This window comes from Cynocephalus volans, chromosome 2, assembly GCF_027409185.1.
Source record: "Cynocephalus volans isolate mCynVol1 chromosome 2, mCynVol1.pri, whole genome shotgun sequence".
Classification (NCBI taxonomy): Eukaryota; Metazoa; Chordata; class Mammalia; order Dermoptera; family Cynocephalidae; genus Cynocephalus; species Cynocephalus volans.
The window spans coordinates 98246323-98271090 of NC_084461.1; the positions used below are offsets into that span (position 1 = coordinate 98246323).

Here is a 24768-nt window from a genome sequence, read left to right on the forward strand (position 1 = left end):
CTTTACTGACAGCTACTGCACTTAACAGAGAATGTAAACCATCTTCATTATATTCACTGGAAAAATAAATAATCCTTTGTACTAATGCTAATGTCTTTGTATTTCAAGGAGGCCTTTGCCTTCTTGATGACAATATTTTATACTCTGAGGTGATATTTATATTAAGTTAATTTCATTTACCAATTCTATTTTTGCTCATTAATGCCTATCCCCAGTGTCCCAGCATATATTACCAATCCTCAGTTTCAGAAACCCCCAAAGAGGTTACTGAGGATATAAGCACTCAAATTAAAAAGCATCTCCTTCACAAAGAGTAAAATGTCTCTGTGCACCAGCAGCTCTCTACTGGAGCAAAAGAAACAGGAGCAGTGCGGATAGACAGAAGAGCATAGGGCCCCCACCCGCCAGCTCGGGTCATATCAACATCTCCTGAGCATATGTGCAGTTTGAAAATACATTAGTTAGTGTATAGAAATTGTAAAAAGTGCTTGTCATTTTCTTCAAAGAGAATACCCACATCTTCCCCAAATCTTCACTGGTGACAACATACAGAAAACAGTATTCATCCATGATGTAGGTGAGCATCTCCACAGATGGGGGAGAGGGGGATGTTCATAGTCAACAAAAGGAGCTATGAATCTTTAAAAATTAAACTTAAGAAATCCTGCTTTGACCCATATCCTTGTTTCAGCCATGGTACACTGGAAAACCTTGCAACATAAATCCATGAAATTAACAAAGAATGTTCATCAAATTAGACACAAGAAAGCTACCAAACCTTGATCAAGCTTTATTCCTAGAAATAACCATCACACTGTCAACACGATTGCATAAAACACATTTATGAAATTATCCTTGATAATTTCAAAATATAACTGTACTTTGAAACTCTTAATAGAATTAGCATCTCAGAATGTGCCAAACACACAGTCCTTCATAATGTTATAAAAAGCACTCTCTTAGCATCCACTTCAAGGAATGCTTAATGAAGGACTGTATGATCAGGCTGGAGAGCATCCTGGTGCATGCTAATGTAAGATGGAGAGCTTCGTTTCTGTGATTGCAATTCAGCAATCGACTGCTGCTTCTACTCACTGAAACAGACCCTTTTTTGTTGACCAGATTAATTCTACATTTTTTTTCTCAAGTACAATAGATCTGAAATTAAGCATGTTCAAGAGGGAATGATACATAAGAGGTAATAATGCAAAGTTAATCAGTATAGAGGATTTAACAAAATAACTATAATTAAATTATAACTTCAATGCTGCAGGCCATTAATTGAAAATCCTGCTAGGGAAGTGTTCCTCCTCTCAGAAGTGCATGTGGTGTTAACATAATCCCGTCAGAGGCTCCACACTAGTATCATCATAATTTCCAGATTATTGCAATAGCCTGAATAAGACTTTGCTTATAACTGTGAAGAATTTACATATTTAATTCAGAACAAATACAGAATACATTAAGGCATTTTTGGTTAATTTTTGCAGTTAAAAATATTTATAGTTTATGAAAGTAAATCTCACAAGATACTACTGACTGAATAAAAAGTTGTAGAACAGTACTTTTAGAATGATTCCACCTATGTAAAATCGTATGTACAGAAATCTGCACAAAATAAAATTTCCCTGTGGGAAATTACGCATAGAAAGATGTTTGGAAGGCCATTAACCAAGCATATGTTGACTTCAGGTATTGGGATTTCCTTTCTCCTTTATACTTTTAAAAATGTTGTCATTTTCAATGAGCATTTTAGTGTTACAAACAGTAAAAAAAAAAAAAAAAAAGAACTACGAAGAGAAAAAGGAAGCTAGATTGTTCAAAGCACAGGTGAATTAATCATTTTAGAAACTTCTCTTATATCCGCTAACTCTTAAGATGATGGTTGCCGAATGATGCAACATTAAGACATGATTCTTACATTAGAGTTTTATGAATCCTTTCTATGGCTTCTTCAAGTTCTTCCTTCTGATCAGGAACAAACCTGTATTCTGACACATATCCTGCAGTATGCTTATAAGGGTCATAATCTCCAAGTTCAGCTAAAAAAGAAATAAAATCATCATTTTTTTCCACATTAGGAAAATATTGCTAAAAATATAGGAATAAAAATATTCCTATCATGCTTAAACATTTTTTCTTCAAAAGCTTTATTAATAAATTCATATACATACTACTAAATAATGTTACTGAAACAACTCTGATGAGCATATATAAATGGTAAAAAAAAATCTTGACATAAAAACATAAATTCTTTATTTTTGCTTTTTGCCCAGAGATGATAATTATCACCATCTTTGTTTCAATTATTTTTATGAGTTTATATGAAATAAAATGTTCTAAACAGAATTTAGAGTACAAACATTAGCAATGCTGGAGGTGAAAAACAACCATGTCCCCAATATATCCTCCCAGGCAATGACACCAAGAGATAGAGCATGTCATTTGAAATGTCTTTGTGAAATGTAAATTCTTCACAGTTAACAAATAATGGTCATGGAAGCCTGATACAATGCTGCACATACCCCGTTATAGTTCACCCAAAGAAGCAAAAGGAAACAGAAAGCTCACTACATTACTCTTACAAAAATGCTCCTCCCCATGTTAATCTCCCTTCCAAGCCCCAGCCAAGTTCATATAAGTGACCTTATTCCTAAAATATTTCTTCCAGATTAGTTTGGTCTGTAAGTTCCACAAGCCCAAGGACCGTGCTGTCTCATTTCCCCCATACCTAGCTTGATTCTTAGAAAGTGCTCCGTAATTATTAGTGGAAATAATCATAGCCTTAGTCTCCAAAATGACACTGCAACCTGGAGCTACCCCACATGACTGCCATATTGATGCCAAGAGCTGAAGTGCACTGAGCGCCAAGTGTGTGCCACACTCTGAACCTGGCACTGGCACTTGACCATGTGGAGCCCTCTCAGTAGCCGCCTAGGAGCAATGTGATCTCCAAGACATACCAGCTTGGGCAGGGTGTGGGGAGTGGAATTAATGAATGCAGGTGAGATGTACAGTAGAACAGACTTTCAGGACTTCCACTTAATCAGAAACCAATGCTATTCCTGCAACTAAAACTCCACACAACCTACTGTAAGGGATCTGTAACAGGTTCCATTTTTATCTCTTCTGAAGGGACAATGATCAAAACTTGAATTCTAAATTCAATTTATTTTTTTAGCAAAGTCTCATTTCATAGGAAGAGTTTTAGTACATAAACTCGCTTACAAAGAACAATCCGAATATTTTCTCCAGACATTTCTGAGGCAAATATGCTTAAATGGAACCTACACTGGATGGCATAAGCTCCCAGCTGAGCAGCAGTGTTGACAGGGCAGGGCAGCCGGCCCTGAAGGACATCTTGCTTCACCTGCAAGAAAAACTGATATCTAAAAGAGAAATGGAAAAAAAGAGATTAACGGTCTCTTACACTACTCAGACCTGAAGTTTCAGACCCTGATATCACAACTAATCACCTTTAATGAAATAAAGCCACTTTCCACTCTTCCGTGAGAGGGCTGCTGCGTGAACAGGGTTCTCCGTAAACATACCTCACAGAGGCAATTCAGGGTTGTAGCTAAAAAGAGCAGCCCTGCTACTCACTACCTCTGTGGCCTTGGGCTGCTGTTTCCCTCTCCAAGAGTCAGTCTCCTTACCTGGAAATTGGGAGAGTGACAGCACCTATCTCGCAGGGTCAGGGTGAAGATTAAATATAAGCTAGTCTTACCATTACCATTACCACCACTGCTATTACAGCAAGTTCTTGCTGAGAGCAAATCACAGACAAATCACAAAGACCCAACCTATATTACATGTGTAATTTACAGATTCTAAAATCATGACTACAGGAAGAAAAGGTCACTGTAGTGTAATTCCATCCACCCTACCCATTATCTGCAGCTTGCTCATTTCATGCTGCCAAAAGAACACCTGTTATAACTATAGTGCCACACACTGTTCTAAACATTGTAAATGTGAGTGTTTCACATGCAATCAGTTAGGTGAAACCTTAAAAGTGAGGTCAGTACTGTTATTACCTCCACTCTGCAAATGGGGAAACCGAGAGACACAGAGAGATGAAGTAACTTGTCCAAGATCTCACAACTGTTAAGTGACACAGCCAGAACTAGAACCCAGGCAATATTTTTTTGGGCGGGGTGGGGGGTGGGGGTGGGGAAGGAGTCTTATTCAGCTTTTCTTCTAGTGGGCTGAGAGAGGCCAGAAGTTCGTAAACCAACATAATGAACCATCCACACCATACTCGGCCACCAGCACTTACACACACACACGCTTCAGGCTGTCCTTCTGTGATTTCTCTTTCTTTGCAAGGTGACTCAATGTTATTGGGAGGGGCAGAGAAAAGCAAAAGAAATGTATTATAAAAATCAGCTGTGATAAATATCTCTTCTCCAAATGCTCACAACCAAAGCCCTTAGTGAGGGAATCCGAATGTTAGATGCTACACTGATTATTACTAGAAGATTGAAATCAACTGATTGCAACCATACAGTTCAATGAAAACCTTCTCAATGCCCCAAGTTTGCCCACCATCCATTTCAGTAAATGGCACCACCATCTTCAGACACCCAAGTAAAAGAAACCTGGGAATAACGTGTAACCACCCCTGGCACCCATATTCAGGCATCAAATATGCTGCTTGTGCAACTGTTACACGTCTCTCCATTCCCTAGTCCAGGTGGCTATCCCCTGGATTTCTAAAACCACCTCTTAACTGCTCTGCCATCATTCATACTTACCTCCCTTCTAGAGTCTTAAAAAGTAAATAGGATCATGTCACTCCTTTGATAAAAATACCTTAAAAGACTTCTCTTTGCCTTCAGGATAAAGTTCAAGCTCCTTAAGAAAGCTTATAAGACTTTTTCTTACTTCTTGGGCCAAATCTCTTGCCAATGACATGTGACCACCCCTGTTCCCTAATTTGAACTCACTCTTCCAACCCTACTGAACTACTTTCCATTTCCTTAATACTCACCTGGGATATCAAATCCAATGTGTAACGATCATCTGTGCTCCTCTTGGAGACAAGAACAGCAGAGTAAATTGATATTAGGAGAATGTAAATGCAAAAGCTTATAAACTAAAGGGACGTTCGCTAGAATTACTACTGCTTGCTGGAAACATGTTTCACTTACACCCTCTTACTGGTACCTTCTAATTTCTTTTCTTCATGTGTAATTTTTTTTTTTTTGGCAGTTGGGCCAGGATGGGCATCTGAACCTTTGACCTGGGTGTTACAACACTGAGCTCTAACCAATTGAGCTAATCGACCAGTCCGATATGTAATTTTTTAAGAAATGAGTCAGAGCTATTATTTGTTTTCCTCTACCAAGACTTTTGTAACAACTAGATAGTCAAATCTCTTGCCAAATACAGAAATGGGAGGAACCTAATCTCACAGGTGTTTGCTTCAAAGACAAAGGGAAAAAGAAGCAGAGGAAGATGAAAAAACAAAGACATAGCTGGAACACAGAAAGACAAACAAATACAAAGAAAGAGGAACCACATCCCATTTGTGATTGTATTCCTAGTATAGAAGGCTCACTCCACATATAGCAGATGCTCAATAAACACTTGTCGATTTGATAGATGAATATATGGATAAATATACAGACAGATGAATGGAAATGAAAAAAACTATGAGCATTCTTTGCTATCTCTGAGAAATTCATGAAGAATGTAAAAAAAAAGGAAATCTGTTTAAACTTACCTAGGCATCCTGCCTTTTAAAGGTACTGGAGATCTTTAGGTCAATTCATTAAAAAACCCACCAAAATCAAAAAAGGCAAGAATTTGGTTAACTTTTATTATTTCAAGCAAGACAAATTTATGATAAAAATCATAATTTTAAATGCTAAAAAAAAATTTCATAGTTTCTAAGGGCCTATTTTAAATTAACTACATATAACTTATTTGTCTTGTTTATTGGACTTAGAGTACTATTTAATATTTTATTAAAATTACAAAGATTTAGATTTGCTGGGTCTTTCTGTGTCATTCTGATTAAAGCTATGATTGAATGCTTAAGTTCTTGTATATCACCAGTTTTAATTAGGGTGAACCTACATCCCAGTTTTACAAGGACAGTTCTAGTCTATGACTATTACACAGGTATAATTATTAACAACTCTCCTCATTGTTTTTCAGTGCCAGAGTTTGGAAAATAAATTATTTTGTGACTCCAGTTATAGTGTACCCCTACTGGGAAAAAAAAAATACTGATTAAAAATGATACACTTAACCAGGAAGTTTCCAGAACACACTGTGCTGCAAAGCAGAGGCTTTGTAATGCAATTTCTGGTTACCTTATATAAATTAACATACTTATGTATATCCACTGTCTCCTGACCTAGACTGTGAGTTCTGGGGGAGAAGCACAGGTCTTAACCCTGTCCACACTTAACACAACACTACAACCAGTACGACACAAATAAGGGGCTTGAAATATTGGCCTCATAGTTTTTGGTTTAGCCGATGTTCATTGAAAAGAGCTGAACTGACACCAGGAATGTATAAATTGTTGACGATCGTTAACAACTTAGCAATTTTCAGAGGCAAGAGAATGGGCAAAGAAGAAGATCTGCTTAAAGAAGGGGCTAAGAGACCCTGATCTTCCAGGAGCCCAAACCAGAGGCTTCCAGGAGATTTCATGGCCAAAAGCAGTCACAAATGTTCACATCAAGGAAGCCTGAAGCACATCTTCCAATGAATTGAGAGCCTGGTGAGGAAACTGAAAGACATGGGGACAGACAAAAGTTTGATTTCTGGTGCCAGGGAATGTGAAAGAGAAGAATCTAGGAGGAGAGTATCTACCTGCAGAGAGGCGATAAAGAGCAGGAGTGTTTTCTTCATCCCACAAAGAGGAGGAACACAGCACTGCGGAGGAGCCTGATCAGTCTGGGTAGAACTTAATTGTGGGGGATAGAAGGAAATGTTTAAATACAACATAACATTGAATAATATGGGTAAATGGCAGGTATGACTTAAAAAGAACAAAAGTAGGGGAAGCATCCAGTAATTCCCAAGAGAAAGTAACGAAGATGATCAAGAATAACATTTTCACCTTCAAAGTTTAAAACCAATGATTAAAATATGGAGATAAAGGGCTGAGCCCGTGGCGCACTCGGGAGAGTGCCGCGTTGGGAGCGCGGCGACGCTCCCACCGTGGGTTCGGATCCTATATGGGAATGGCCGGTGCACTCACGGGCTGAGTGCCAGTCACGAAAAAGACAAAAAAAAAAAAATATGGAGATAAATAGCAATAACATCACCTTTCATTTGCAGTCATTTAAAGTTCACAAACCCCTTTTGCCTCCATAAGGAAATGTGACCCTCACCCCAGCTCTGATGAAGATAAACACCATTATCTGCACTGAAAGGAGGAGACAGGGGCTTAGGAAGTAAGTATACGACTGAAGGTCACTCAGCTAGTAAAGAAGCAAAAACAAGCTAATCTTCACAAAGGGGAGATTACATGTTACAAAAAGAACAATAACAATAATTGGTGAACTTAATGTTAATCTCCAAAGTGCTGTAAAATATTATAAAAACAAACTAAAAAAATCCAACTGTTTTAGAAGCTAAAAAGTGTTGTTATGAGGGCCGAGCCCGTGGCGCACTCGGGAGAGTGCGGCGCTGGGAGCGCGGTGATGCTCCCGCCGTGAGTTCGGATCCTATATAGGAATGGCCGGTGTACTCACTGGCTGAGTGCTGGTCACGAAAAAGACAAAAAAATTTAAAAAAAAAAAAAAAAAGTGTTGTTATGAACAAGTCCTATGGAACTACCATTATTTTCTTTTTTAGAAAGAGTTATTACATCCTTAAAAGTTTGGGGAAATGGCAACAGCATCACAGATAGAGTTGTCAGCAAGGCAACTGACAGATCCCCTCCTTCAGGTGCACTGAAATAGATCTCTCCGTGGTCACTACTGAATCTCTGTTACTCAGTACACCACAACCTGTTGCTCCAGAGTTACTGAATGAAGAGTGAGTGAGTAAATTCTGTCTTGACATACAAATTCAAGCCAATACTTTTATTCATGGATTGGCTTAAACCTGGAAGACCTAGCTTAGGGCTGCAAGTTGGTCTTTCCTAAATTTTTAATCAATAATTTAAAAACATAAAATAAACATCATTATTTCCACTTTAGCTATCCTTACTATCGATTTATACTTTTACATTTATACTTTTTACATTACTGTTAAGTACTTTGCATACATTATCTTATATATTACTCAGTAATCTTTGTGAATAAATACTATAATTCCATTATAGAGACAAGAAAACTAAGGCTTTAAAGGTTATGTAATCTTCTCAGAATTACACAACTAGTGAGTGACAGAGCAAGGATGTAAACCTCAGCCTGTGTGACTCCAAAGCCTGTCTTCTTAATCAGTGTGTGTGTTATGCTTACCAAATCTGCAGAGGATACAGAGGTCTGAATGACACATAATACATGAAAGGATGTCATAATATTTTGAGTTTGAATTGAAAATAAGTTTAACATCTCATGAGGACACAAATTATTTAAAGGATTAACGAAGAGAAAAGAGATCAAATTTATTCTGCATAGACCTAGAAAGAAAACCTGGTACTGATGATAGAAGATCCAGGGATTTCTTATTTCTTATTGAATTTCTTACTGCTTTTTGAGGCAGTTGAGGTTTCCTATCTAAAAATGTTTAAGAAGTATCTGGCTGATGTGTCAGGAATGTTCTTCAAGGGTAGAGATCAGAATATATGACTCACAGTTCTCCAACTTCATTTATTTCAGAAAATATTTTAGAACATATAGCAGGGACTCCAAGCTGATATGATTCTATGAACTTACATTTTTCATAATTTGAAACTTTATTTCCTGTGTATACAATTCATCCCTAGTCTTTTTTCCTAAATAGAATGTTCTTCTGGAATACTGCATCTAGCATAATCATATATATGCATGAGAAGCTTCACTGCAGTATTATTTATAATATTTTTTTAAAAAGAAACAACCTGGATGGCCATCCACAAGAGAATGGTTAAATAAATTATGAACAGTATGTAGAAGTAAAAAGAATGCGTTACATAGTAAAAGAGGTCCATACAATAAACGTGAAAGAATGTGATTTTCAAAACAACTACACTCATATGCCCTATAATAGTATTTTGGTCAACAACCAACAGTATATACAATGATGGCCTCATAAGATTATAATGGAGCTGGAAAAATCCTATAGTCTAGTTCCACAGTAGCTGTTGTAACATTGTCACTGAACACATTACTCAAGTATTTATGGTGATGCTGCTGTAAACAAACCTACTATGCTGTCAATCTTATAAAAGTATAGCACATACAATGATTTAAAATACAGAATACTTGATAATAAATGAGTATGTTACTGGTTTAGATATTTACTATACCATACTTTTTATCATTATTACAAAGTATATTCCTTCTATTTATAAAGATAAAAAACAGCCTCAGGCAGGTCCTTCAGGAGTTATTGCAGAAGAAGTCATCATTACCATAGGAGACAACAGCTCCATGCGTGTTATTACCCCTGAAGACCTTCCAGTGGGACAAGATGTGGAGGTGGAAGATGGTGATATTGACAACCCTGACCCTGCCCAGGCTTGTGTGTGTATGTGTGGTGTGTGTGTTTGTGTGTGTGTGTGTGTGTGTGTGTATCTTAGTTTTTAACAAAAAAGCTTAAAAAGTAAATAAATAAATAAATAAATTTTAAAATAGAAAAAAGCCTTAGAATAAGGATATAATTTTGCACAGCTATACAATGTGTTTGTGTTTTAAGCTAAGTGTTATTATAAAATAGTCAAAAAGTTTTCTTTTAAAGTTTAAAGTTTATAAGTAAAAAAGTTACAGTAAGCTAAGTTTAATTTATTATTGAGTAAATAAACATTTTTTATTAATGCCTAAGTATACAGTGTATATAAAGTCTGCAGTAGTGCACAGCAATGTCCGAGGCCTTTGCACTCACTCACTCACTGACTCACCCAGAGGAACCTCCGGTCCCGCAAGCTCCATTCATGGTAAGTGCCCTATACAGGTGACCATTTTTTATTTTTCATAATGTATTTTTACTGTACCTTTTCTATGTTTAGATACACAAATCCTTACCATTGTGTTACAATTGCCTTCAGCTTTCAGCTGTACAGGTTTGTAGCCTAGGAGCAATAGGCTATAGCCTATGTGTGTAGTAGTTTATATCATCTAGGTTTGTGTAAACACACTACATGATGTTTGCAAAATGACGAAATCACATAATGACACATTTCTCAGAATGTATCCCTGTCAATAAGCAACATATGACTGTATGTACATGAAGATGATATAAAAGCATGTTTGCTATAACATTATCTTTCAAATAAAAAAATTATAAACAACTTAACAGCCAATACAGAACAGGCAGAAGCAATTTCTAAAGAACTGAATCAATAAACATTCAACTTGAAAATGCTGGCCTAAGTATACTTTTCCTTTATTAGCATATATTTTGGTTTTGGTTTTAGTTTTTGCTTTTGCCAAAATTATCTCCCATAACTGCCTTCCCATTTCAGGTCCATTATGCCTGTCCATTTGAGTTAACATATTCATGCAAATCAATAATTTTATCTTCAGCACTTACTAATCATAAATGTATAGTGATAACACATTAAATGCCCATTTAACTTACCTAAGTTCAACTATATGTTTTGGGCAAAATATAAAATAAATTATTATAGATTATAGCCACTAATCTTAAGCCAACTATGCATCTGGTTCTTAAGTACATGATCTGGTCTAATACTTGAGGAAAAACTGGTTGTATGGAAAATATTGTGGGGATTTGTGTACATTATACACAAATCCATGTAATCTGTTAATGAGCTATTAATAGATTCTAAAGAGAAATTTCTGTTCATTATTAATATGTAGTGAACAGAGATGAAGTAATGCATTATAAAACATTGGTCTTCCCCCTTCTTAATACTAAATCAAGTATTTTTGGAACCTAAACCCCATTCAATATGTAATCCCACTGTACTGCCAGAGCAAGAACAGAATTAAATAATAAGTATTAACATTTATCAAGCACTTACTATGAGCCAAACACAATTATAAGAGCTTTACATACATTATTCCCTTCAATGCTTACAAAGACCTCATGAGACAGGTACATCTCCAATTTTACAGATGATAAAATGGAGGCACAGAGAGATTCCTGACAACGTCAAAATGAAGGGCTTTCATTGCATTTTGATAAAATGTTGTTCCCTTGCAATTCCCTAATGAGTAATAGATATAAATGCATTTTTATACCACTTAGATTCAGTTTGCCCCATGAAACTCTAATGTAAATACCACCCCTCTCCTCAACATCTCCTCACCCCAGTGACCCTTCTCTCAGACAGCTTTTCAAACTGTTCACTAGTGACGATGGAAGACATGAATGCAGACATCTAACTGCACGGTTCTAAAAATGAGGACTAAATATGGACTTCAGAATGGGATGGGAAAAGTCCAATCAGCTTACCCTCTTCTCACTCTTTCATGTGCAATCCAAAATAAAGAGAGAAAGTGTGAGGAAAAGAAAGGATGGGATGAAATAAAACCACAGACTGCCTTAGTTATCAAAGATATAACTTCCAATTTTTCTAATAATGTATTAGGTTTTATTTGAGCCACAATAATGGTTCATTGGAAAACTGACCACTCAGAGTTAAGTTAGGGAATATACTTTTGGTTTTGCTACCACATGCAGCCAAGGTAACTAGTTGGATAAGTTAAAACATAACACTCTTATCTGCTCATTATAAGCCACTTTCAAATGTTGGCATGGACTATCTTGACAATCAATATCAATTGGAAATTCTGCCTTAACTGAAATCAGATATTTGGTAACAAAGATGAAGTAATACATTAAACCATTGGTTTTTTCTCTCCCTTCTTAATACTAACAATACTAAAAACACTTATTACCTTTTCATTTCCTGTGGAAATAAACAAAACACCTAGGTAGTTGATAGTCAAGCTACACCAATTGAAGAGAAATAGCTGGCTTTTCAAATATGTATTTACATATGCAAACCAAGCATCAAAATATCCTTCAAGTGGTTCAAATGGCTACTTTTATATGAATACAAAGGCTGAATGCATGCTTAACAATAATGGTACAGAAATATCCCATCACAGCAGATGCAAAATCTATCATCATGTCACTCAGGTTCATGCCATTTTTCAAACACATTTATCTGATCTCCCTCCTGCAATGCTAGTTTAAATTTAATCCTCACAGGAGATGCATTACAAAACTCAGGTAGACACACATCCAAAGGCTTGACCCCAATTTTGTTTTAAATAAAGCCTTCTATATATGCCATACATGTATCTGTTCAAAAGCAAAGTATCATACCTGGTAATTTCTTCTTTAAGTTTACATGGATCTTCAGCATAGAATTTAATACCAAAATACAAAGTATATGGAGGTCCAGCTAAAATAAGAAATAGAAATTAATTAGATTTCATTAAAATTATAAATTAGTCAAAGTAGTAGAGTAACATCATACAACTACTAACAATGACACTTACCAAGGATTTCTAAAGACATAAGAAAACATAAAATGACAAAGGCAAGGTTCAGAACTGTGTGTCAGTAGTACTTCAACTACGTGTGCATGTGTGCACATACATAGAAAAAAGAGGGCCCGATATGCCAGAATGTTGCTAGTTTTTCTCTGATTGGTGAGGTTATGTATAATTTTTACTATTTATATTTTTCCCATTTTCTACAATATGTATGTATTTTTTCATAATGAAGAAAGAGCATTGATAAACAAAATAAATGGTTTTAAAAATCATCCACCTATCACTTTATCACAAAAAATTTTTAAAAACCTATCTACAAAAAGCTGGAAACAGCTTAAATGCTCAGCAGCACATGGACCATTTAAGTCAACAACAGACATACGACACGTATATGATATACCATGCAACTCTTTAAATGGCCAGAGGAAGATCAGTATATGCTAATGTGGGAGAGATCATCAATCTATCTATATTCCTGATTGTAGAAGTATGATCCCTTTTGTGTAAATGTAAAGTATCTGTTAAATATATGTTGCGTTTTTTTCCTGGAGGAATACACAAGAAATTTTTAACAGTGGCAAACTTTGGAAAGAGGGACTAAAAACTTTCTATTTTTAAACTGATTAGTTAGAATTTTCTTATCATATATGTCTCTTACCTTTAAGAAAAAAAAAATCAGTGAGGTTATGTGATAGGATGAACAACAATACTATATTTGTTTCATTCTTAAACCTTTCTGAATCTCAAACTGTATTCTTACGTATTTAAGACATTTCTCATCTCATTCATTTACCATATGCAGAAGAACTAAGTCTACAAATTTTAAAAAAAAATCAGAAACAAAGCCTGGAATTGTATATACATGGCGAATACAAAATAAATAATCAAACACTCATATTGTGCAAGAGGACACAAGTCCCTTGGGGTGCCAACCACCTTATATTATGCTTTCACTAGAAATATTTCTACTTCAGAGGGTGTGAATCTGATCTGCACTGTTTCCAAAACTGCATACTTCCAAGCTGTGCAGTAACTAGGTCTAATAGTCCTTGTTTTAAAAAGGATATGTCATGTGGTGCACCAACTGACGGTCACAGTCGCTAATTTTTGTTTGTTTCAACAAAAACTCTCCCACACGAGTCCAAAAAGCAAAACTGTAAAGCATGCACCTCAGTAAAAGTCTCTGATACTGTTGAACTAACAAAGTATACTTGTCTTGTTATTTTTATTTTTAACTGAGTAAATAAAGTCACAAATTTAGACGCTAGGGACCCTGTACTGGCCAAAAAATAAAATAAAATAATAGTAGAAGTTGGGGAAAGGAAATTAAATAGAACAAGTAATAAAGATACAATGCATTTATAATGCACACACTATATTATTTGTATTATTATTATTATGTACACATGCTTATGTTTGTGGTACCACAAAGCCCTGTTCCTGGCATACAGAAGACAATCAGGACTAGGGCCCACCCCTCTGCCTTCATCTATGCCTTCCTGCATAAGACACTCCTTATGCTAGAACTTCCTTCAAAACAAAATTTTAAAAGGAACTTTGCTATAATTTCTTATCAGAGTTGATTGCACATGTTCCATCTGTATGCTTACACTTAACCACTGTGTATTTTTCACAAATATATCTCTATACCTGAACATAGACATCAGAGAGGCAAAGACTATTAAATATTTAGAAGAGCCAGGGAGTCCACCTTGGCTGATCTGTGTCAATCAAGCCCTGTGTCCTGAGCAGATGGCTCTGCCGGTGCCCGCAGGCTGGGGTTGGCACCGAGGGGGCGGAGAGGAGAACAGATGCTGCAGAGACAGTACACAAAGGAAGAGGCCTTCTCCAGACCCCAGAGCTGCTTTTATTCTCTGGAATACGAACAGATTACACCCCTTTCACCAAGCACAGCCATTTCAAATGTGTTCATTGTTGAGCAGTTAAGCAGAAGTTTGAAAAATACACAATGAAAAACATTTGGTTTGGCTAATTTTCTTTAAGGACTTTTGGCCCAAATTAGCCCTCCATTTCCCATTCACATATAAAATGACTTGTGTTCTGAATATAAGGCATCATTACCATTTGATTGCATTTTATAATGTTTAAAAATGTTTCACACACATATGATTCTCAACAACCTGGTAACATATGCAAGGCAGGTAACTTGACAAATAATGAGGATGAAAACCAAGTTTGCTAATACCTAGAGTTCCATGCTTTTTGGGCACTATTCTATACAGCTGTTCAGGGAAAAACAAAATTATAATACCTTTACAGTAAGTAAATACTCTCATATACATCACTGTTTCATAGAGCAAAGGATATGGAAATGGACATTTTAGAGCAAGGGAGTATCTAATCAGTTTTGTTTTTGTTTTGGGGGGTTTTTTGGTTTTTTGCTTTTGGGGGTTTTTTTTTTTTGGCTTCCTTTCCTAGGATTAACTACAAAAATTAGGGGCTGATGAAGCAAATTACTAAATTACTATTACCTTGAATCCATGTCATTCCACGGACTCAACAGTTAAGAAACCTTTATGTAAAGTGAAGCTAATATTATTTCACTGCAGCAAAAAATATAGGAACCAGAAACTGGGAATCCCCTAGTCTGTCTTCTGTGAAGACTAATTTTGAGGCCTTTAATGATAATTAAGAGTTTCCCATTAGCTCAGGGATAAATAAATCAAGACTTACCAATAAGAATCCTGGGGACTAGCAAATGTTCCAGCACTTTTACAGATATTCCTCTGTCTAATCTACTAGAGGTTTGATTGCCATTTTCCTTCACTAATTATCAAACTATTTCATGATATGAAATATAAGTATCCTTCAGTTACATAATATTTCTTTAATTGTAAGGTCAGTGTTTTATTCTTACCATACGTCAAATTTTTAACAGTATTATATTTTTTAGGATGAAAAAGTGATTGCATTATAGGGTACCATTTGAATAGAATATTTCATACCAGGTAAATATGTAGATACTTCAAATATGTTTAGTAATATTTTAAAAATGCATCTTAGGTAATTTACATTTACTTTTCATCACCTCAATAGAAATCTCAACTTTTTTCTTATGAAAGAAACCTGTAAGTTTATTTTCAAATAACCATTCCTGAAATTTTTCTAATTTTCCAACTGGTATTTTTTAATTGGTTCTAATGGGCTGGAGCTGTAACTTGTAAACTCCAGTGGTTTCCACCACAGAGGTAGAAAAGCAGACAGAAATAAAAACGATGCTGATGTTCGGAGAAACAGTACTTGCTGAGTTCCTGGTGATTTCCAGCATCTTTCTGAGACATAGCTACATTCCTGCCTTGGGCCCCTGAGGCATCACACATCACCAGAGGGGCTGAGCCAATACACATGGAAAGTGCAGACTCAGGATGAGGGCAAGAAAGGCCAGAAGAACCAACATGATTTTGATTAGCAATAATTCACACATTGAAACAAAATATTTTAATGGGTAAGAGTCTCAGTTTGGGATGATGAAAAGCTTTGGAGATGGAGAGTGGTGATGGCTGCACCACAATGTGAAAGAACTTAATGACAATGAATTATACACAAAAACTGTTAAAATTGTACTAGTACAGTTTGGGTGTCCCTTACATGAAATGTTTGGGACCAGAGTGTTTCAATGCCAGATTTTTTTTTATTTGTAATATTTGCATTATATAAATCCTATGAACCTAAACATAAGCTTTATTTGCATTAAAGATGAGCATCTCTAAATGGAAAATCTGAAATACAAAATGCCCCAATGAGCACTTCTTTTGAGCTTGACTTCTGAGTGTCAGGCTGACACTCAAAAGTTTCGGATTTTGGAGTGTTTCAGGTTTCAGTTTTCAGATTAGGCACACTCAACCTGAACTCACCTCTCCAATCCTAAAGCCCACTTCTGCACGCAGCTAATCATGGACTTTACACCATTTTCAAGCTACCCCTTCACAAAGTTAAAATTAAATACGTACTGTTGATCAGTTCTTTGTGTTCAGCAAGGGTTTTTGCAGGATCCAGCCAATACTGTGTGAGGAAGAAAAGGGTGATTATAGAAATTAGTTGCTTTTCATTGACCTTTACTTCAAGAATATTTGAAAAACTGTTACTTAAATGACATTTAAATACTTGATAAGTAAAAAACTTCATTGATCATATATACATACAAACATACATAAGAGCTCTCTGTGGCTAGAACATTAAAAGAAAACAAAATAATGCTGATGTTGAGAAAGAAGAAGAGAAGAGAGGCAGTACTTGCTGGGTCCTTGGTTGGATTATCACAGTGATTACAATAAGGTCAGTAACAACCAGATACTTATGAGTGAGCTTCTTACTACTTGTGGTGGGAAAACAATGGCTGCAAAGAATACCCTGCATGTCTCTTTCCAAAGTCCCCATCACAACCCCCCTTAGAGCCTTATCTCTCCCTAAAATGTCCTCACCCTCTTCACTTCTAGCCCCATCCCCTACAGTTATTGCTGCTAGGTATTAGGAAGAAAGCAATCAATTTAAATCAAATCCTCATGAAGGATCCAGGAAAGTGTATTAGCACAGTGGCTGAGGGCTGGAGTTCCAGAGCAGACCCATCTGGGTTCCACCCTGGCTCTCCCCTGGTCATCACCACATAACCTGGGTCTGGTGACTGGCCATCTCTGAACCCTCTTCATAAGGCTGCTGTATGGATCAAATAAGTTAATTCACGTAAAGTCATCAGAATGGCCCCTGCTCATACTAAATACATGCAACACATGCTAGAGATGATTATTATTAAGGTGTGAGGGTCATTCTCAATAACTGCCTTTAGCCAGTCTAAAGAACTTACTTGTTAATTCAAGTTAATCTTTAACGAAGAAAATTTCAGGCAGTAATGGGAGAATTCTGGGCCTTGGGGGAGAGGTCTTCCTTTAAATCTCACCTTTGTAAAATAAAATCACTGAAAGAAGAAGAGACAAACCTCCAGCCTGATCTGTCCATCTGCGGGAGGAACAGGCAAGAAGCCCAGGAAGCACTGGGAAACTTCCACAGGGAAACTCTGGTTCATCCAAGTAGAGTAAAACCAATGCAAATGTTCAGCTGTGTGTTGAGCACAGGCCATCGGGAGTTCCCCCAGAGGCACACAATCAAAGGGATGAAGGGATGCCCTGGAGGGTCAGGGGAGGGCAAATATGGAACCTCTCCCATACTGTCCTAGCCAAATGTTGGGGACCCCAAGGTCCAAGCTACCCACTTTCCATTTCCTCATGCTCTTGAGTGAAGATGAGTAATTCTCAGAGCAGGAGGTCAGCGCGGGCCCATCCTGAGCCCCCTCATTCCCAGCACTCTGGCATCTGCCCTGGTGAGAACATTCACACCTCCCCAGACACTCTTGGGTTAAGACTCAAGGGCCCGCAAGGAATGCAAGAGAACCCACCTGCCCAGCTCTCCTTTTCCTTTCCCTCAGGTTGAGGGCAGAAATGCTTGCTCTACTGTATAACAGTAGCAGTAATTGTATTACACAATTCCTTTACCTCTTATTCCTAATTACGTTTAATATAATAACTATTATTCACACTAAATGTATGTTGTAGTCACTTTATTATAACATTTTATTACGCTACTAAACTCTGTTTATGTATACATAATCTTCACTATTTGGTACTAAACTCTGTTTATGTATACATAATCTTCACTATTTGCCACTCACATAGCAGTTTCAACTTTTTTAAAAAGTTTCAATATTTTTAAAAAGTAAAGTAACCAACATATATAAGTGCAGCAACTTAAAACACAATGTTTATTATTCTGGTCTTTCTCATTTCTCATTTTTTTCAAGGTCTAAAATCACTCACTTTTAAAACAGAAAAAGTACCTGAAGCAGAGGCTGTAATTAGTGAAATGATCTTGGAGTCCACAGTGACTAAAGATGTGGCTTTGGTGTTAAAATCATGGACCATAAGGAAACTCTGGCTCATCCAAGTATAGTAAAATCATCCCAAATGTTCACTGTGTGTTGAACACAGAGCAGGTCCATTCCTCTAGGTATATAAAGATATGGAATCTCCATGAAATGGAAACATTAGGTGGGGGGGAATGTTTTTTGCCATTCATGTTCAATAAAAAGATTTAACTATCCCTGGATTTTTCCCATTAACACTTGCATTGGGTTTCTCTTGCTGTTGTAACAAATTACCACAAACTCAGAGGTTTAAAACAACACCCACTTGTTATCCCAGAGTCGTGTAGGTCAGTAGGGGTCTCTGCTCCAGGGTTCACAAGGCTGAAGTCAAGATGCCAGCTGGCCGGGGTCTCAGAGGAATGTTTGGCTAGGGGACCTTATCCAGAGAGCACAACGGAAGGGCTTGTAGATGGGCCAATTAAAGGCTCTCCCAGTTTTCCCCAAATGTCAAGGCACACATAATATTAGGCTGTGATTTCAGGCCTTACCCCACACTTACACCAGGACTCAGTAAGTGCTTACAGCAAGAAAGGAGGGAAGGGAAGGCACCTCTGTCTTACTGCTCTCTGTCTAATCTCATCTTGAAACTACTGAGAAAGAGAAATTAGAATACAGCTTTTAAATTTCTAACATCATCATCCCAAGAAAACAAGCATTACATGCAGATTCTTCAATTCAATTCAGTTTTTGTTTTCCTGTCTCCAGAATGTTTTTCAATCATTAAAAAAGCCAGGTTCAAGGGTTCAGATCCCCTTACCAGCTAGCCGCAGCACCCCCCAGCCCCCAAAAGAAAGCCAGGTAAAGAAAATAGGAAGGAAACTTTTAACTAAACATAATAGAAAAGACGGCTTAACCTATCAAAAAATTTCACATTAATGATAATCTATACAATTTAAAAATAAATCTCTTTTCTTGAGTGGTTAAATTTGCGGTGAAAAAATATAATGAAGGTTCTGAAATAATTGATCTCATAGAAGTAGAGAGTAGATTGGTGGTTTTCAGAGGCTGGAAAGGGCAGGGGGTGGGGGAATAGTGAGAAGTTGATTAACGGATAAATGTTTGAGGTGAAGAGAAAAAAAAATCAGTGACTGTCAGGGTATCAGGGGAGGAGGAAGGGAAAGACAGAGAGAGATGAATAGGTGGATCACAGAAGATCTTTAGCGTAGTGAAAACTATTCTATATGTTATCATAATGATGAATAAATGACATTATATATTTGACAAAACCCATAGAACTGTGCAACACAAAAAGGGAACCCTAATGTTAAACTGAGTTAATAATAATATATCAATATTGGTTAATAGTTGTAACAAATAAATGTAGCACACTGATGTAATGTGTCAATAACAGGAGAAAATGCACGTGGAGTGGGGAGGAGGATGTGACCTGTCTGTACTTTGTGCTCAATTTCTCCGTAAACCTAAAGCTGCTATAAAAATAAAGTCTATTACTTAAAAAAAATTTCACATTTATAATAATCAGTACAATTTAAAATACATCTCTTTTCTTGAGAGTAATTAAATTTGTAAAATGAAAAAAATATAATGATGGTTCTGAAATGAATTAGAAGTTACAATTTTGCATTAAGAAAAAGAAGAGGTGAGACTCAAAGACTGTTCAATCAACTCACTGCACATTAGCTATGCTAAGCATCAATCTGGAGCTTGCACAAATCTGATCTGATCGAAATGGAAACCAGGGGTTACAGAGGTCAGACAATGATAAATGCCCGAGAACATAAATAATAAACACAAGCCTCCAGCTTTCATAAGCCAACATCCTGAAATGTAAAACCCACTTAGATTCAACCAAGGGAAAGATATAACCTTGGAACCAAAGCAACTGTACTCTGATGGCACATGTCACCACTCATTACTAACAAGCAATCAAACAAAGCACATGTCAGATCACACTGAAACACACCACGCTGCTGCTGCTCCATAACGAAAAAGAAAAAAGGGCACAAGAATTTGCCAGTGAACACACTATCCCAGTTTTAAGATCTACATCCAGAATACTGGTCAAGGGGTGACAATATTCTAGAGATAGGCTCTAAAATTGAGATACCATTCATTCATTCATTCATTTAACATTGACGGAACACCCACCATACCCTGGGGAGTGTGGAAACACAAAGATGAATGAGAACTGTCCCTAACCTTGAGGCACTCACAGTCTAGCAGGAGACACACAGACACATAATTACAGTATAATGTGGTGAGATAATAATAATGTGTATAAGATGAGTACATTTGAGACAATACAGTTAGTCCAAAGAAAATTAAATGTGCAGAATGAATGTAAGAAGGCTTCACTGAAACAGTGTGTTCACAAAAAAAACTTTCCTAAAATACATAAAATGGGGAAGAACAGAGCCTTAAATTTTTATGAAACACCCATCTATGAGCTCAACTGCTCTTAAAGTAAATGGGTCCATTTTTAAGTGACAACATAGAATGTAATACTCCAAGTCCTTTACAACTGAGTACTGTATAGAAATCAATGCTGCCCAACAGCTAACAAATATTAAGCTAAGAAATCAATATCCATGGAGGACTTCCAGAAAGAGAAGTAATCCATTCAGCCTTTTCACCTGCCCAGGGTGAGGGGAAAGAGAGGAACACAGAGTCGAGCACTGTGCGGTATGGTGCTGGGCCTCCAGAGAACAGCTGTTCTGGACTGCACCTTGGCGTGAAGCTGTCTTGCCTACATAGATGGACATGAGGAGAAACAGCCCTCTCTCTCATTCTCTCTCAACATTCACACTATTCTTTCTCCAGGAAAATCTCTCAATCAACTTCCACCCCCCCCATTTCAAATTTATATCCTGTAGCTTGTATATGCTCATAAACTAGATCAGATTCTATTTTGAGGGAAAATAACAATTAACCAAGACAGACACTGCTCTCTCATCCTGATTTTGTACAGTCTGCTTCCTAACACTGGAGAGAGTTAACGTACTGCATCCCAAACACTCAAGCACTCAGGAGTCATGATGAAAGTCCTCCCTGGGTCTGACCTTTTGCCAGAGTGTAAGAGACAAGCAGCTAGGTAGCCTGACTGCTACAGTCCTGTCACTCATAATGGCAGCATTGATGTAACCTGGACAGAAATGACAAAGCCTTCTTACTCTCTGATAGTCTTGGCTAAATGCCCTGGGCTGCTTTCATCTACCTTGGCTGGTAATGTCTAAATTTCATCAACTTCCTAGGTAACAGTCTCAGAATTAGATTTTAAAACTCTAATACTGTCCAGTAAATCAATATCCTAACCTTCAAAAGATATATATTAAATTCAGGGTCCAACTTTTCATTTGCCAGCTGTTCTTTGGAGTCTCCTAGAGTTGCAATAGTAGAATAAACCCTCAAAAACTTTGAATAAAGAAAGGATGGTGCAATATAACAGAAACTTTGCTGAATTTTATTTCATACTGGGAATAATGCTGATATTCCTTTGCAGAATTTAAGAATGCTACATTGATATGTAATAATGTTTCCTAGAGGCCAAAGAAAAGGCCTTAAAAGCACACGTAGTTTTCGTCAATATAGCAAAACAATCTCTTGATGTAAGGGAGTAAAAAAGAGATGACTATCAGAGACACTGGAGCCACAAATATCTCAAAAATAACACAACAGGCAATTCTTGGGGAGTCCCAGGACTCAACATAATTCGCACATATGTTCCAAGAACTCCAGGACTGTGGTGACAGCTATTTGTGCTTTTGCCACTGCTCCTGCAAAAACACCTCAGACCCTCTAAGCAACATTAACAGGATGTAGTATTAATTTGCTCCTTGGGATGAATCACTGAAGCCCTAGGACATCAGGTAAAACCACCATAACAGAGCTGTCTCACAGTAGTGACAAAAAAAAGACCTGTCTTTGGAGTCATCCACAGTGAGGGAGGGTAATCATAGCTGGACTCCATTTTCCAGCAAAAGTGGATTTCAGTGAATCAGGATGGACATTCTGTCTCCTCATGAGGTATTACTGGCCCCAAGGAACATACCTCATTCTCACCCATGGACCTTGGCACCACTCTAAGGGCTGTAGGAATAATAATAATAACAGCTAACATTTATTAAATTCTTACCATATGCTAGGCACTGTTAAAGACTTTACATGTATTTACCCATTTAATCCTCTTAAGAACTCTATAAAGTAAGAACTGCTCTAACTACTATTTTACAAACAAGGTAACTGAAACACTGAGTAGTTAAACAACCTGCCCCAAAGTATGAACAGCAGCTCCAAGTAACTGAATCCCTTCCATCTTATGCTTGGGCCAAGCCACTCTCCAGAGCACTGTCTGAATAATAATGCATAATCTATGTTTCAAAATTCTTACTCTCGACTACAATCTCCTTTCTCGCCAGCTCACTCCCTCTAATATTTTGACTCCACCAGGACACCTGATTGAGTGATCCTACTACCGTTCCATTGTCCTTCCCCACTGCCCCCACTCATGCCCTCATCTTCCTTGCTATCCATTACCATCACTCACTTGCAAGTGTTCTCAATCCCCTTGTGCATCCTTCTCTCCACAATATCCACTGGAAAAAACCAGCCTGCCTTCTCCACACCAGCAGCAAAAGAGCTGTGCGCAACCATGGGTGGGCTCACTATAAATGCATTACCAATAACCGAAGGGAACCCTCACTGCCACCAGAATCCTGCTACATTATATTCTCTCACTCTCCTGGATAACTCCTTGACACTTTCTCCTCCATCCTTAAACCTCCAACATCTTCTCTACCTTCCTGACTCTCAGCCATAGATCTTGATTGTTTCACTGAGAAAATTAACGTGACAGAAGAGAGAACATGGCTGCGCATTCTGGTCCCATCTACTAACCTGCCTGCATCTGTGCTGTGTCCTTCCCTCTCTCCTATTACTGTGGAGGAACTGTCCACGCTCCACTTAATCCCTCCCCTTCTCATCTATTCAGGAACACGGTTCCAGAAACTTTCTGCTCTCTTTCCCATACCATCAAAGTTTCCCTTTCTACAGAATTATTCCTGGCTGAATGTATGTCTTTATTTTTCCCATCCTAAAAAAAGCAAAAAACAAACAAAAATCATTTTGGCACCCATATCTGCCCATTTCACTTCTGTGCTTTAAAATAAATTTCTGGAGGAAAAAAAGTTGTTCTATACTCTCATCCCCTCTTGAACCCACATTAGTACTTACTGCAATGACCTCCATGTTGTTACATCTAATGATAGATGCAGAGGCTTCACCCACTTTCTTGAAATACTTCTGCCACATGCTTCTATGACATTCCTTCTCCTTTGCTTCTCCTCCTCCCTCACTGGCCACACCTTCACAATCTTCTTTGCTGGATGCCCATTATCTGCCTACCAAGGAAAGGCCAGATTACCCAAGCTCATGCCTCACATCAAGGTGCACGGCTTTAAATGCTTCTGTATACCACTAACTCCCAAATTTATAGTCAGAATTCTCTGCTAAATCCAACTGCTTACTTGACGTCCCCATTTAGATGCCTATTAGAATCTCAAACTTTATACGATCAAAGGGGATCTGCTGATTCCACTCCCTCCAAAACAAAAAACAAAACAAAACAAAACCCTGTTCTCCTGCAGCCTTCACCACCTCAGAAAATGGTATGGTATTTTTCCACTGGCTCTGGTCACACCTCTTTATCTTCCACCCCTTCTAGCCATCTGCAAATCCTGTTGGTTCTGTGTTCAAAATATAAACAGAATGTGACAAATTTTCACCACTCCCAGGTCCAAGTAGCCATCACCTTCACCTGAATTTCTGCAGCAATTCCTTTAGTGGTATCCCTGTGTCTGCCCTTGCAGTTAGAGAAATTCTTTTAAAACACAGGTCAGATCAGTTTACTCTTCTGTTCAATATCCTCCAGTAGTTTCCCTTCGTACCCAAAGTAAAAGACAAAGTCTTTATGATGGCCTACAAGGCCCTCCATGATCTGGCCCCACTCCCTTCACTTTCCACTATGTGTTTTGGGGATAAGGCAACAGGAAGGATGTTAAGAAGAGTAATTGTGGGAGCTTGAGGGCCCTCAGAGACTGTCTGCAAGGGCCCAAAGGAAGGCAAGAAGAAAGCTGCTGGAAGTAGGAATAGGACCTCATTACATAGAAGCAGAAAGTTTAGCAATGCAGTTGCCTGTGGCAACATGGAAATTAAAAAATGTACCTAATGAACTGGATGATCCAGATAAGGAGATTTCCAGGTAAACTGTTGAAAGAGCTGATTGGCTTCATT

General features: G+C 37.5%; 1 protein-coding gene across 1 annotated transcript in view; it reads right to left on the minus strand.

Annotated features, from left to right (window-relative positions):
* The window catches only part of EPB41L4A (erythrocyte membrane protein band 4.1 like 4A), a 234511-nt gene that overhangs the window by 90180 nt on the left and 119563 nt on the right, over window positions 1–24768 (minus strand). Inside the window, exons 3-6 of the mRNA XM_063087716.1 lie at window positions 16556–16607; window positions 12412–12490; window positions 3292–3389; window positions 1922–2042 (exon numbers count right to left, since the gene is read on the minus strand). Of these exons, the coding sequence (XP_062943786.1) occupies window positions 1922–2042; window positions 3292–3389; window positions 12412–12490; window positions 16556–16607 (350 nt within the window). The remainder of the gene's footprint in view (window positions 1–1921; window positions 2043–3291; window positions 3390–12411; window positions 12491–16555; window positions 16608–24768) is intronic.